This window comes from Cyprinus carpio, chromosome A25, assembly GCF_018340385.1.
Source record: "Cyprinus carpio isolate SPL01 chromosome A25, ASM1834038v1, whole genome shotgun sequence".
Lineage (NCBI taxonomy): Eukaryota > Metazoa > Chordata > Actinopteri > Cypriniformes > Cyprinidae > Cyprinus > Cyprinus carpio.
In genome coordinates this window covers 16,012,147-16,029,404 of record NC_056596.1, presented here as the reverse complement: position 1 = coordinate 16,029,404, position 17,258 = coordinate 16,012,147, and the positions used below count along the sequence as shown (strand labels likewise).

Below are 17,258 nucleotides of genomic sequence, written 5' to 3'. Positions count from 1 at the left end.
CACCTCTGCATTATTATTTTAAAATGGTGCATTTAATTCATCTGCATTCATACTGATTTCTATAGCGGCTCTGGCTCATTATTCTGCATGTGCTGGTTTGGTTGATGGGCCTCATGGGCTGAAATGCTCACCGTTCTGAGCACTCCTGAGTTAAATCCTGTGCTTTCACAAATAAGCAGCTTAGGAGAAAACCTTTTTACTTTAACTAATGGGAATAATTATGACAATAATGTCACTTTACTGGATGTGGATAAACCATCCAATTTAAAACATCATCATCATCCCAACTGTTTAGTATGGAAGCTTGTTTCCAGTATGGAATTAAAAGAAATAAATAAGGTACTTGCTTTTCATCTCACAATTCTGAGTTTATATCTCACAATTTAGATTTTTTTTTTCTTGGAATTCTGAGTTTAAATATTGCTTTTTTTCTGCCACAGAAAAATTAAAAATAATAACAACAACTTATTACACAACACTTATTATCTTCTCACAACAACAACAACATAACAAACAACAAAAATAACTTTTACTTCTTAGAATTCCGAGTATAAATCTTGCTTTGTTGTTGTTGTTTTGTTTTTTGTTCTGCCACAAAAAAAAAAAAAAAACAAAAACTTCCACACATTCCAGCAAAATCAAAAAAAATACAATAATTTTCCAAATTGGCTTCTTTTCTTATCCAGTAGGTTGAGCAGCAGTTCAATCCAGTTAATTCAAGAAAATTACAAGAACAAGCACGCTCAGACTTTGAATACTAATGAGCAATTTAACTTGAGCCCTGAAATCGTGGGCTAAGTCTTGTCAGATATTACAGCTGATATTAAAATCTGACAGCAATACAGTTTGTTCAGATACACAAAATTGCATGTTACAGAAAATGGTCCAGCCAACATGTGCTTATTAAGAGGTTTGAGAACTTCTCATTAAGAACTTACACAGCTGACAACAAACAAAAGAAAGTGATAATGAGTCATTGTCCAACGGGAAAATGACAAAAATAAAATGACAAGCATGATACTCTTACCTCTGGTTTCCATGGCAACTTTTTGTACTTGTGTGCGAGGAACTTGCGGATTTCAGCTTGATCTTTGTCATGAACGATGCTAGCGTTGGGCTCATCTTCCTGCTAGAGAGAAACAGAGAGAGACAGCCATGTCAACACTACGCATTTCCATAAATACTTTTTTAAACATTTTTAAATGTTAATTTTTTTTAATGTGTTTTATATATATATATATATATATATATATATATATATATATATACATATATATATATATATATATATAGATACATTGGCCATCCAAATTGGTCCAAACTGCTGTCCCACAACCAAAAAACACAATTAAAAAGCATTTCAGTATTCAAATCTTGGATGTTTACTAAGTTCCTTCTATTCTCTATTGAAAGCCACAATAATATTTAAAATATTAGTAAGCTTAATATAAATACAATCATCATTTATTGGGTACTTTCAATTGGGAGGTGGCTGTCCCAAACCCTAACCCCTAAATTTCAATTTAGAAAAAATACATTGAAATATTTTTTGTAATTTTTTCCATTGTTGTTTTCAAAAATATCTTTTTGATTATTTTAAAAAGTGAAGCTAAAAAAAAACCTTTTTTTTATATTTTCTTTGTAGATTATGAAACTTTATGTAAAAAAAAATGTGTCCCGCATTTTCGATGTCATTACCGAAACAGTGCATGTTTCAGTCCATTGGCTGAGACTGAAATTAACTACACCCCTACATTTATGATCAGGACATATGTTTGTGTCTCTCTCTCTCATAGCTACAGGGTGAGTAGATAGGCCCCATCATTTTGAGGTAAATGTGTTCAAAAGTCTGAAAAATCTGTGTTACTCAAAGGAACGTCACAACTGAACACCTTTTTTCTGCAATTAAGCACACGTTTTTGGGAGTTATTCCATATAATTTATTTTTATGTGTATACAACTGTTCAGAACAGGGATAGCTAACCATGTGCTGATAAGCATCTTTGAGATAGGTTCAAAACTACCAAAACTAACAAAAACATTTGGTGGAGTTTCAGTAATGATATTTTTTATTTTTTTGGGTGTTATCCCATAAATTTGTCACTACCGAAACAGTCATGACCAAAACATGTCATCATTGTTTCGGTAGTGACAAAATGGAACACATAATCCTCATATTTGGGGGAAATAAACTAAATTTTAGTACAGTTATGCAGTTTTAGTTTGCAAGTTAAAATTCTGTAATGTGATGTGGTTGCTGTCAAAGCATTACTGTCACTACCGAAAATCTGCAGTCACTACCAAAACATGGGATGTTTTGTCAAAACTAAAGTATACTGAATTGTCAACTAAGATGTTATGATAGTTTTTGGTTCAATGTATATTCCAGCTAATGGATCCTTAACATTTAAATCAGTATGATCAACTTTTTGCCTTTTACAAAGAAAAATCAAAATTTCAAAATACAACAAATCTCATAAATTACACTTGAAATATTGCTAAAAATGTAATTGTTATTGATTTACATTTAAAAAATGGGGGGGGGGAAACATATATTTACAATGTAGATGTAAGCAAAATATTAATAGGTCAATATAACCCTTCTAATGAAATTATTATAAACTGTGTTTCGGTAATGACAAATTTGGGGAGAGGACAAATATTCAAAAATTCCTGAAAATACAATATGAAAATTATTGGATATTATACAATTCGCATACATATTTTTTTTTTCAAGACGTTCTTAACTCTGACTTTGGACCAACTCTCTCTCTCTCTCTCTCTCTCTCTCTCTAATATTATATTTATATATATATATATATATTATTATTATTAAATGTATAAATACTGTAATGTGAATCGCCATTGAAAATAATAAAAAATTAAAAACAAACAAACAAACATGTCCAGATGCATTACAATAAGGATTTTGGGTGAAAATGTGCATAAAATGTCAATCAAATAATATCACAATATAAGAAATCATAATGATTCTAAAATGGGCTTAATGTAAAACATAATTACATAAGTTTTTCTTTTAATCCTGGGGTGAAATGTGACCTGGACATGTTCATGACCGGTTTTGTGGGATTCATCCGTTTAAGATTTTCCAATTACACCGATCTTTCAGAAACAGTATTTCCATTAGACAGCAGCTCAGTTGTTCATTTGGTCTGTCGATGGTCCGTCGTGTTCATTGGGTTCAGCAGCAGCTTTTCTTTCATGAGCTCATCGGCAGAGAAACAGACCGCTCTTCTCTTCTCTTCAGCTCTCAGTTAATTTCTCTCCATATTAATCTCCTGCTTCAGTCATGTGTCTCTTGTCAATGTTCAGTGCTAATTGAAAACTGCGCTGAAGCATCACAAAACCCGATTAGGAGTGGCTTAAAGTCAATACTGTCGAAGAGAAGTCAAGGTAATAAAGGCCTTTTATATATTGCGTTAGTTATTATGTGTCTCATTTGACAGCTGGAATGACTGGTTATGTTCACAAATCCACAACCATACTTAATATCTCACAAGGATATAGTTAAGCATGTAAACTGTGAATGCATATTTTCTCTATGCAACCAAGACCCAGATGACCTGAGCATAGGGATTATATGCCATAACGCAGTGCACTCAAATCGACCTTGTATTTCCTCATGTTATCCATAATAACTTCACTGTTGCATTATTTGACTGGACTGCAAGTGTTCCACATGATACAAAATAATTATTTTTATTTCTCAAATAAAAACTGGATGCAAATGCTTGGATTATGCACATAATGTCATGTGACAACAAAGTAGCATAATAATGATTAAAAGATGTTTTTTTTTTCATAAGGGTCAATGATAAACAAAAGTGTCAATGATAAAGGAGAAATGTAAAAAAAAAATCATTTAAGTTCTTAGAAATGTATGATTTGTATGCTGATTTCACACTGTTTTGAAGACTTTTTCATACCATTTAAGGAAAATTAAATGTAATGTATGAAAAAACATCATGTGATTAATATTTTCATCACACTTTTAATACATGTGAGTTTACACAATCATATTTTTTTGTTGTTCATGTATGTTTCTGCATACTGGTCACACCACATGACCATGAATTGGTGGAAAACATTAAAATACTACTACTACTACTACTAATAATAATAATAATAAAGAACATGTTTGCCTATTTGTGACCCCCCCCCCCCAAACAAAAAAAATAAATCTAAATAAATTTGTATTAATTAATTAAATATAATTAAAAACTTGTATTTAATTCACTCAACACCATCACATTTCTTTTAAAGAAATTAATACTTTAATTCTTTAATTCTGCATGGATACTTACAATTGTATAAAAGAGACAGCTAATACATTTATAAAGTTACAAAGGTTGGCCTTTAAATAAAAAAAAAAATAAAATAAAATAAAACATTTGCTCTTTCGAACTTTCTATTCATAAAATAATGGTTTCCACAAAAATATGTATCAGCACAACTATTTTCAACACTGATAATAATCAGAAATGTTTCTTGAGCAGAAAATCAGCATATTAGAATGATTTCTGAAGGATCAGGTGACACTGAAGACTGGAGTAAATTCAGCTTTGAATCACAGAAATAAATTACATTTTACAATATATTAATATAGCAAACAGTTATTTTAAATGGTAATATTGTTTTTTTTTTAAATACTTTTTTTCTATATTTTTGATAAAATAAATGAGCTTCTTTCAAAACAACAACAACAATTACCGACTAATAATTCATTTCACATAATATTTTAAGTAATAGGCAGTATGCAGTATTTATGCAGTAAGCTATTGCATTTTAAACATTGTCATTATCTTTCTGCTTGTTACAACCAAATATTAAGAATCAAGACAGCAAGAAAACAACGCAAGGTGAAACCTCCAGGCCAAAACATGATGAATTTTTTAAATACAATGAGTTTCAGGTGACTTGTGCACAACTGTTCTCATTATAACAAGAGCGTTCATCAAACTAAACCTTCTGGCTAGAGCTGAACTCAAGTGCTGATCCGTAACCAGCTTCCCTCTTCAAAACTGCAGCCTCATCTAATATTACAATCACAGCAGAACTGATCTGAAGTCAGATCTCCTCTCAAGACAAAGGGACAAACACCACGCATGTTCACCATGCAACCAGGATGGGTTTGCAAGTACGAGGCTAGAATATAAAGGAGCCTAATTATTTCTCCTTGTTCAGGGGTAAACAGGCTCGCTCTAAGAGCAGGAGACTGGGGCACATTTTTCACGTCCGGTTATCCGGCAGAACGACAAAACACAGCCCCTCCACAAATCAAATTTTAATTTTCTCTGCCCTATAACATGGAGGATAATGACCCGAGCGATCAGTTTCATCAGTCATCTTCATCTCTGCTCTGATGAACTACAAACACTAGCTGGAGTGAAAACAGGAAAGGTGATACACACAAGGTTAATGCATTCATCTGACGAACAACAGCATGCTACGTTTACGAAAACTCGCTTGCTTATGATTTGTCTTTATACAATGACTTGAACAACAAGTATAAGTAAAAAAAGGCTTTAGCTGCGTTTACCTCAATCTCAAGTTCAGTGATTCTGTTATTAGAACAGTGATTAGTGAAGTGAGCCTGGCAGATTTGTAAATATTGGACTTCAAAATGAAACTGTGATAAAACTCAAGAGCTGTTAACTGAACCGGGCGACTGGTAATTTCTTAACCAGATAGATAGATAGATAGATAGATAGATAGACAGAGGGTTGGATAGAGAGAGGGATGGATGAAAGAAAGAATGGATGGATGGATCTAAGGAGGGATGGAGAGATGAATTACTGCATGGATGATGAATAAAAAAGGGAGTGAGAGATGGATGGATGGAGACATGAACATTAGTGAGTTAAGACTTATTATTAATTGACGAACTAATTTAATTAATTTTTACTAATGGGTGAATTTAAGGAGGGAGGGATGAATGGATGAAAGTAAGGATGGATGAATGGACGGGGGGTGATATTATAGGATATTATAGGTCAACAAGCCACAATTTAAACTTTTGGGGGTTTTCAGCTTTTGGATGTTCAGCTGGTATCCCAGACTAACACTCCCAGTGACCCTCAACACGTCTGACACAAGGCTGCCACTCTGGACACCAAAGTTCCTGGATAAGAGGGCTGGAAAAATGGCATGACATTCTGGGAAAACGGTGGATGAAAGTCAAGAATGAGCTCATAACAGTTCTTACCCGCCCTCACGAGGATCTCCACCAACAGCAGTGACAAAGACTTCATTTATGTTTGGAAGTTTCCATCTTGCAGAAGTGTTTTGATATTTGCAGAATTGCTTTGCTACATTGAACCGCCTATTGAACATCTGCTGGAACTGTATGTGATGCAATGATAAATGTACAAAATTCTCAGTATTGTAACAGAATTTAAATCAGCACAAGTGAAACTCATAAATTAAATGAATTAAATTAAATAAATTTTAACAAAATATATGAAAAACATGCTTTACAAATTTACTTCACAATTTTTATTTATTTATTTATTTATTGTTTGTCACGCCAGAAACATTTAATTTATATGCAATAAATAAATAAAAAATAATTTTAATAAATAAATATATTTATTTTACTTGTTTGTGCATAATACATATGTTTATTGAATTTTTAGTTATTTATTGTAATGCCAGAAATATTTAAGTTATACGCAGAAAAATAAATAAACACACTTTCATTGATATTCATGTATTTATTTATTTATTCATCGCATTACAATAATAAAGTTAAAATTAATCTAAAGAAACTAACTAAAGAAAATTGGTAAATAAAGTAAATAAATACAAAAAATAAATGCATAAATAATAAATGCATAAAAAAGTTCATTTTGTAAAGTACAATTTTAAGTATATAATAGTTAAAATTATTTTATGTTTTGAATTTAAATTCTATTACAAAAATTAGATTTTTTTTTTAATGGTGAAGAATATGCATAATTTCCTTATTTAAAACTACATTTACATACGAATACATAAATAGTTAAAGCATTACATAGAAGAAACATTTTGAATACCTGGAAAATTCTCAATGAGATTTACAGACGAATACATAAATAGTTAAAGCATTACATAGAAGAAACATTTTGAAGGACTGGAAAAATCAAATAAACAGGAAGTTCACTGGCACAGCAGTCACATGATCCAATGCTGACGATGTCTCAAATCATTTAACTCTTTGTTATTAATGTGCACAGCCTTGGAATACTTGTTTTTTGGGAATGTTTTCTGTATTACATAATTTATTGGTCAACATCTTAGTTTTGTCTGCCAGATAAAATAGGCAAAATAAAATCCCATAGACTTTTTGTTGACTTGGGCCAGTAAGCAGTAAGCTTTCTGTAAATTAAATGAATAATTACTGCTTCATATATAAATTCTTACCATAAACAATTTACAACTCTCATGTCAGATTTGTTCTGTGAAGATGGTACGCTGCACTATCAGCAGGTGCAAATCTCACACCAGCACTTTTCTCCTCCTACTGCTGATCTGGTATCAGTCAGGGGCGCACAGCGGTGAGGAGAGTGACAGACCAGCGGGACGGAGGAGACAGGGGACAGCAGGGGTGACGGAGCTGCCATACACGCTCATTTGAGACAGGACTGATCCAGCACAGGCTGTCAGACTATGACTGTCACATCACAGCTGTCACTAATAATCAGAGGGGCTTCACAAGCACGACTTATTGTACAGTTGTACTGTATTGTGTTGAAAGTGGTTCTTGGATTTGGAAGTTTGGAAGAACTCTCTCATGCTGATCAAATTAAAAGAACCAAAATGTATGGTTCTTTTAACCCAGAGCTGAACCAAAACTTCTAGCACGAAAGCAACATAAAATTGAGAACTCATACTTAACTTATATTAAGTATGCTATTTAAAATTTTAAACAGTATAAATGATTTTTAATGTTTAAAATTTCTGAGGTAAACACTATCTAATTTGCTTCTTAAATTATTTTAATTAAAAACAATATTAACTTAATGTTAATATTAAACTTTTAAAATGTATTTTATTTTTGAGCTGACATTTTACAGGCTAAATAATTCATTAATTACTACATTTTTTTTTCAGACCTCAATAAAATAAAATATGCATTTATATTAATATTTAAATATACATCAAATATTTTATTTTTTAGTTGCCAGTGGATAAAATCAAGTCCCATCCTGGATTTTGTTTCTCATTGATTAACCTGTTTCAAGCAGAAATATGCCAGGTTACAGAAGAAAATTATGTTGCAAATGGCATTTTATGTTGACTCTACGATTTTTCACCTGATTTAACCAATTCAAGAGCTCAAACAGAACAGCTGAACTGTACTATAAAAATAAAAAATAAAAATCTGGATTATATATATATATATATATATATATATATATATATATATATATATATATATATATGAATGAATGAATGAGATTTCTAATGGTTTTCAAAGAATTTTCTTATTCTCAACCTAAAATTTATATTAACTAGTGCTGTCAACGTTAATGCGTTAACGCATGTGATTAATTTTACAATCCTTAACGCATTTAAATAAATTTAACGCAATTAACGCAAAATTACTGAAGCACGATTTCTATTCTAACCCTTTAACCCAATTTCGCTTCTCTGCTTGCGATCAGATAATTTTAAGCCATTAAACTCCGGGAAAGTTTTCAATCCAATGATCCAGTAAGCGAATGCATTCAAACAATCCATCCAAACAGCACTAATATAAAGGAAACCAGGCAGATTACATCAGAGATTGCAGAGAGAACAGACTCGCGTTTTCAGTGAATTATTCATTTCAGTGTGTTTTGCTTTTAAACATGATCTCTGTCATATTCTGTGATTGTCTCTGAAGAGCGCGAGCCAGTACAGACTGAACGGAATGTCAACACATCCCACCGCTGTATGGCCAGATATGTTTTCTCCACTGGATAACCAGTCTCGCTAGTAAGGTTTTGATGGATGAAGACTGCAATCAAGGTAAAGATTATTGCGGTGGCGTACAGGAGTCGTACAGTAAGAAAGCGTGAGTCCGTTATAATAATGCGTGTATGAGTGCGCTTGATGCACTGATCGCACATTGTATTTATGCACAGCACAGACATTTCTGTACATTCATGCTTTTTCCACACACATTCACGATAATGTTTTCATGTTTGTTGCTGTGTTTAGTTATACTGAATGGATCCGTGTACTGTAGTAGATATATGCAGTCAGCAGTCGGTTGGCTTAGTTTCTCCATGTGGTCCTGTTCGGTATCGCAATTTGACTTCTCTAAAATGTTAAAAAGCTCTTTGCTGTTGCACTGTACACATACTATAAAATTCAGAACTTTCATATGTGCATTTGGTTCTTTGGTGTCCTTTTGGAGTTTCTAAGTGTCCTTTTTTGGAAAGATATCTAAATTTATCTTGAAAAAAGCTTGCAGAAAATACAGATTTTTGAAAGTCACCCTTCAAACTTTTGGTTTATTTCACTGGATATAGGAAATTATGACAAAATAAACATTTGAAACATGATAAATAGTCTATGCCTAATTTCATGAAGTGTGCGATTACTCACGATTAATCACAGAAAAACGGTGTGATTAATTAGATTAAAAATTTTAATCGATTGACAGCCCTAATATTAACATTTATATACACACCAAACGTTTTATTTTTAGTGTTCTGCCCACATTTCCAATCAATTACCAATAGATAAAACCTGTGCTATATCAACTAATACTCCTTTAGTATATTATTAAAACGATTTGGCATGAAGCTTTGGCATTTCACAGGTGGCAGTCATATAAACAAACTTTGCTTTAGAAGGAGCCAAAATGAAATTGAGTCTCTGGTCAATGTTTTTCTCATTCACTCCATCGATATGGATGCAGCCAAACTGTAAACTCAATGGCCATAATCTGCTCAGGGCTCATAAAGCAAGGCTCAGCAGTGGCTACTGGCACAGCTATGGGCCTGATTTATTAACTCTCTAATAGGCTTATGGCCTCCACCCCATCGCTGCCTGTGACATTTGTGCTGAGCTGCGATCTTCTGCCTCTGTGTGCTTGTGTTTGTCTCTCCTGACTCTAACACCTCACCCTACCTCCAGACAAACATCACTCATTCTCTACTTCATGCCATTCACTTCTTATCACAATTCTTTACCACATCTTAAAATCAGTATTGGACAGTACTATCATTTATTAACTAAACATTAATTTTTTTCTATTAAGATTATGCCCACGCTATATTTCACCCCAAATTCATAAGTAAAATTAAGTTATATTTTGATTAAAATAAACTTCTTTTTAGACCACTTGAAATGCATTGGGCAACTTAGTGCAGTTCAATTTTATTTTGATGTATTTCCTGTAATACAGGAAATTTTGGCGGGGCATATCTAATGGCTTAACCTTCTATTAAAATAGGCTGTAGCTATAAAGAAAAATAATTATTTTATTATAGCATTTTATTAATATATTAATATTCAACAGGCTTCAGTTACATCACAACCATACACAATGGCTTGCTACTTGTTATCTTAATAAAGTAAAATAAATTAATACAATAAAACAAAACCTTTTTTTATATAGATGCAAGCAGCAGTTACCGGGGTTCAAGCATTTTAAGACCTTTGAGCAATTATAGACATTTTAAGATGATTTTACAAAAAAAAAAAAAAAAAAAAAGCCTGAAAAATCAAACACAATCACAAGTAATATTATGATATATATACCTTTGACCAATAAGTGGCAGAATATATATTTTTAGCAAAAGGTGGTGCTGCCTCAAAACATTTGGTTTTGTACAGTTTTGTAATGATACGTCAATGCTTTCGTAAATTACAGCATTTGAAGAAACAATTCATAATGGCGGATGCCCAAATTGCATACCATTCAACTTGGTATGCTGGTCTAATTCTAATTCTTGTGATTTTTGGTCAAACTGTTCAGAAGTTATAAGCAAAAAGAGTCATTTTTTTTAAAATATCTTCTAACCCCTAGGTGTCACTGTGCTGAAACTGTGCAGGTAATCCCAGGACATGGATGTCATAACAAACTCCAAGACTGGTCTGAACACGATAAAGCATTGAGGAGATATAGCCTCATGTCAACTTTGGTGAACTCTTTGACAAATTAATTCATGCATTATTCGAGAACGGTTGGGTCTATCAAACTGTTTTTGATCACTTTTTGGCAGGACCATCTAAAGATGTTCTGGGTCAATTTTGGTCAAAATCAGACAAACCGTCTAGGAAGAGTGTGAAAAGTAGGGTTTTTTTTTTTTTTTTTTTACATATCAAATATTTAACGAAAAGTTTGTTTGGTTCTTAAGGCAAAGTTTTTCAGAATGAAAAAACCCAAAAAACACTTTGGCCAATTTCCAACATGGGCCATGCATAAATCTAGGTCCATGAGACAAAAATGCACACAAAGTTTCGTTCTAATCTGCCACTGTTAACCTTGTCTAATAGGTGCTCAAAATTGATTGGCCGATGGCGACCATGTTTTTCGAGATACGCCAATGCCCTCATAGATATTGGTGGCACCTTGGACAAAGACACTGCATGCCAAATTTCAAGTCAATCGGATTAACCTAGTTACAGCAATTTTCATGTTTTTTCCATGTTTTCCATCTATCTACACACACACACTAAGTGTTACTTTGTTGTACTACCTGAAATTTATGCTGATTTAAAACAAAATAATGTTACTTTTTTTTTTTTACTTAAATTTAGTAATAGCGTCTAAAAATTTGTTTTAGTTATGTCACAACCATAAACAATGATTTCTGAATGCTAGTCTAATGTAAAATACAATAAATAGATAAAGTCCCCCAAAAACTTGACTTTATTGGGAAATATGACAAATATTGGAAATGTTTCTATGAAACTGTTACAGAATTACACAAATACATAAAACTTAATAACAGTAAAGCTGTGTGCATGTTGTTATTTTTAATTGCTTTCAAAAACACCCCTCTCTGCTTTAGTGATTTACTTTGTGCCATATGTGTACCGCTTCAAATGTGCCTGCTCTCAAATCTGTGTATTTTATGAAAAGGCCCTCATAATAAAACCCCATTTAGCCTTGGCTCTGTCCTTCTCACCATGTGGTTTGCGCAATTATTTTCCCATCTTTTACCGCTCTGTTCATTTGCTCACTCAGCTGCAGATTGAATGCCAATTCAATATTTAATATTCAATATTTTCTACAATTTTATATAACAATATTATAATACTTTTCAAAAGTTTGAGGATAGAATTTATTTAGTTCTTTTTTTTTCGTGAAGAACTCAGAGTCTCATGTTCAACATGACTGCATTTATTCAAAAAATACAATAAAAGGTAAATTTTTGTGAAATATTATTACAATTTAAAATAACTGTTTTCTAACTAAATATATGTTAAAATATTATTAATTCCTGTGATGAAAAACAGAATTTTCAGAATCATTACTCCAGTCTTCAGTGTCACATGATCCTTCAGAAATCAATTTAACATGCTGATTTACTGCTGAAGAAACATTTTTGAATTGATTATTTGAATTGAATTATTATTACCAATGTTGAAAACTATTACTTAATATTTTTTTTTTTTTACTATTTTTCCCCCAGAATTATTTTAATTCTTTTCAAAAGAACTTCATTTATTTGAAATTTAATTTTTGTTAATAACATAAAATGTCTTTACTGTTTGGATCAATTTAATGCTTCCTTAATGCTGAATACTGAACAAAAGAAAAAAGAAAAAAGAAAAAAGAAAATGTACTGACCCCAAACTTTTGAAAGGTATTCTATATTTTTATTATAATTTCAGAAAATAAACTTTTTTTTAGAAAGAATCGTTCTAAATAAATCTCTAAGAGCTTCTACTGTACCTGTTAGAGCACAGGAGAAAACCAACTGCAAAAATTAGCATCCCAAAGCTAGCTATTATGTCATAAACTCTTGCACCTGGGCTGCTCTTAAGACAGCGAACATAAGGACAATTTACGCTCCCATGAAGACAGTTGCAAACGTCTGAGCTGTGAGTCTGTAAATGAAAAGCTAAGAAGACAAATCACACTTAAATAAGTCCTCTTACTGAAAGCTACCAAACCAGAGCACTAAGTACATTTCAACAAAACAAAAGAAAACCATGCATATAATTCACAAGCATAATGTTGGCAGTAGAACAGCCGGGCTCAATTACGCCAGCCTTGATCTCTGGAGAAACAGCAAGCCGAGCAGGAAGAGAAGTCTACAGCTGAAGCCTGTTCTGTTGTTAATATACAAAGAGTGCAATTACATGGTATTTCCCAACTCCAGCCGTGATAACACATTTAAAAGCTCTGCATGTTTAAATAGTTATGATCATTTGAAGTTAAGGCTGTGAGAAAGAAAAACCAGGTAAGTTCAGACCTTTAAAGTATATTCAAATGCAGTTTTTCTTTTTGGTTTCTACTTATTTACAGTGCTGTGCTTTTATTCATTAAATAGATTTTTTTTACAAGCATGCATGGATAGTGTTATTAGCAAAAATGCAAATTTGCTTATCATAGCACCACCTTGTGGTCAAATCATGACAAATTTGGTAACACAGAACGTGCGAACACGAACATTTTTCATAGATGTGTATTGAAAAATCACGCATTCAAATTTACCACTTTATAGTTCAAATGGTTGCAGTGTTATAGTGGTTTTTCAATTGTAGCGCCCCCTATGGCAGGAATCTGTCAAAACGTATATTGCATATAAACTTGTAGCTTTTCCCTCCAACAAAATTTTAAACTGTGGTATGCTATGCTATTCTTTGGAGTATGTATATTGCATACGAATACAAGAATCATTAAAAAACATCATATTACCATCACAGAATGTTTTTGTAAGACTAAGAAGAAAAATTAAAGCAAACAAGAAACTGAACAAAGGCTTGGAGGCATAAAGTGCAGTCAGGCTAACACTGGCCATTAAAGAGACTGTCGAAAATATTAGACTCTAAAGATGAGAGCATAAATTAAGAATGCCAATATCAATTGGGGCCATGTTCGCAGCAGGATGAAAGCAGCATGAAGGACATAGTCGAACCCTCTTGAGCGTTTCCCAGGATGCATTGATCATTAAGCTAATCACGATAGACTTTCACCAGCTGAAGTGAAAAAATCAACAGTTCTCGAAAGATTGCCCAAAGGGAAAATCCATAATAAACAAAATAAATAATTACACAAATTAAACTAAACAATGATTCATTGCTATTTTAGCAGTCAATAATGAATTCATGCCAATTTTCCACAACCCTCGAGTTGGGTTTTTAGTCTATTGCTGCAGTGATAATACATATTTGTTGGCCAACTCATAAATTCCATCTACAAAAACCGGATTTTTCCATTGGCTTTTGGGTAATTGCAGAAAATAAGCTCTATGACCTCTCTGAGTCCTACATAATATGTTCATCATTATAATCTTCACAAATAAACACAACTTTTATCAATTTTGAAGCCTAAATACAACTGCCAGAATAAAAAGCTAAACATAGTCTTTAAATGAATGTCACCCCAATTAAGCTTAAGACAACTCATTCAGTCTTTCTAAAAACATTTTCCCTGAAAGTTGGAGTTGAAATAGTTTGCAAGAGTTATGAACACGAGAAAGCTGTGACAGTACAGTAGACTTGTTTGGTGCAATGATATTTAATGTCCTTGACAACATCTGTAATCCCATTTAGCCATTTGTTTTTTTCAAGACAAGTAATATCTTAAAAAAAAAAAAGAATCACACAATTACAATTGTTTATGTCGTGAAACATGATTTTTTTTTGAGCTTGTGTCAAACACACCTTATTTCAAGCATTTAACCAAAAACCCTTTTAAAAAAAGTGCTGAAACGCTAGCTTGTTGCCGGGTTTGGGCCTACAGATACATCATCCCTGCATACACTAAAACTATAAAATCTTTTTGAAGATTAAACAGATTCTTTTGAGTGTGTAGCAAAAACGTAGGCAAGTTTTGGGCTACACGGTACTACTACGTCATAAAATTGCATCTTGAAATAACAACCTCCTTTCTCACTCATAATACCCTTTAATACTTTACTTGATGTTCCAACACAAATTCCTTTTCAATAGGACAGGCATCAACACAGAAAAACAAAATGTTCATCAAATCACTTCATGCGGTCTGTGAAGTACTGCTGTCATTGGGCTCAAGGTATTGGAGCGCCTCAATATCAAACACACATACATACACACACACAATCTGTCCACTGCCATGGCATATGTTGACTATTAGTCATCAACTGCACCTCTGAAGGCTTCCCATCTCTGACGACACAGCTCCTATCTCGCCAAGCCAGCAGGTACAAAAAAACTAATTAACAGTCATAAACAGAACAACGCTACTGTGCAACTCGCAGCGGACAGCTGGTGGAGCTGTCATTTATTGGAAGGCTCGGACCACTTTTTCCATTTATAACAATAGAAAAGTGTCTGCGGTCCATTTGTAGTCTCAGACAAAGGGGCTAAGAGGGTGAGCGGGGGAAATCGATGCTTTTGCAGGGGAGATCAATCATGGGGCCGGCAGGCTGATAAAAATCAATGTGAAGTGAGGGCCATGGGTTGTTTTTCAATAGGAGACAGTGGATTATGTACTGCAAACACAGAGACTGTAAACGGGGTGTACTAGCGTGCTTCTCAGGAGACAGCTTGCAGTGACTTCTGAATCTGGGGTGTAAGCCAGAGATGGTTTCGGCCTCAGATGGCACCCTTACATACCACCTACAGTCCGTTTGCTGACTTGTCTGATCCATATGGCCAAATAAAAATGGCTGAATAGTTAGCAGTCGGATACTCAACCATACAAATAAGCATGTTCTTCTGTGTTATGTCTACAATTGTTTGTGGACAGACACTGCTGTCCTATTAGTTTATATCAGCAATGGCCTATTATGATGGGATCATCAATTTTTATAACCACCTCTTAAAAAACACAAAATAAACAAAAAAACAAAAGATTTCCACCATATTTCATTCAAACCAGACATTTCTTCAAACAAAATGGACAAAAATTCATGCAGACAGTCTTTAAGATTGTATTAAACTACACAAATTTATAGTCCTTTTAAGCAAGTCTGACCAGCGTTGCCAAGTCTGCGGTTTTACCATGGAATTGGGCTACTTTTACACTGTTGCCGCGGGTGTTTTTTCAGTCCGTTGGTTAAAGTGATCTTTCCCCACCCCCGGAACACAACTGTGCTAGTTTTAAAAAGCAGTTGTGTTGATTTTGTTTTGCAGACCTGGCAACCCTGCCTCATAGCCATTCTTACAAGTACAGCTATTTACTCAAATGTGGAAAGATAGACTTTATATCTTTAAAGATCTTTAAAACTGTTTACAAAACTTTCATTTCAAAAGTGGATTCATTTTAATAACAATATCATGTTTTCAACAACATATTTTGTGGCCAAAAAAAGTTTGTCAGCCAAAGATGGAAAATTTCACCATCAAAAAACTTGGAAGTTTTCAACAACATATTTTGTGGAATCTTATGAAGACAGATAAAAAAAAGTTTGTCAGCCAAAGATGGAAAATTTCACCATCAGCAAATTTGGTAAGTATATTTGTTCTTACTGGGTTAAAAACTTGGGGGTTGAAGCTATAAGATCATAGAAGAGCACAAGAGTATGTCAATAATAAAACTTGTATAATAGTATATTCTTAGCATATTCTAAGTAAACTTTTAAAGCAAAAAGACCACTCAAAGTTGAGAGAAAAAATGTTTTTGAGTTAGCATGTTGCTAAACGCTTGATACTCATTTAATTCTCATTTAAAACAAATACAGATTTTACTGTGCATTCTGTAGTTCCCTTTATTCATAATAAGGTACATGTAAAGCTGATTGAGAATTTGGTCAAAGTATTTAAGTAGTCTGTGTAATTAGGATGCCTAACTTTTGGAAATGCTTTCAAAATATGAGCGTTCCTACGATGTGTTAAAATGCTGCCTCTGTAGGCAGCTCACAAGGTCTTTGGAAGAGAGTACGTGTTTTGACTCACCTTAAGCTCTAAAAAGTTTCTCTGAAAAAGAGCTAGTGCTTAACTGAGGGGCATTTGCTGAGATAGTTCAGAGACCAAGAACTTGAGAAGTTAGTTTTACACTGTAACTCAAAGTTGATTCTGCTGAAAGTCTGAAAAGTCAAGAATAATGGATGAAATGAAACTGAGGAGTCAGTAACCAGGGATGACAACTTGAACCAGAGGCGAAT

General features: G+C 33.2%; 1 protein-coding gene across 1 annotated transcript in view; it reads right to left on the bottom strand.

The window, feature by feature from the left end:
- The window catches only part of LOC109071952 (N-acetyl-beta-glucosaminyl-glycoprotein 4-beta-N-acetylgalactosaminyltransferase 1-like), a 141,476-nt gene that overhangs the window by 70,149 nt on the left and 54,069 nt on the right, over positions 1-17,258 (bottom strand). Inside the window, exon 3 of the mRNA XM_042715708.1 lies at positions 1,028-1,129. Coding sequence (XP_042571642.1) covers positions 1,028-1,129 — 102 coding nt within the window. The remainder of the gene's footprint in view (positions 1-1,027; positions 1,130-17,258) is intronic.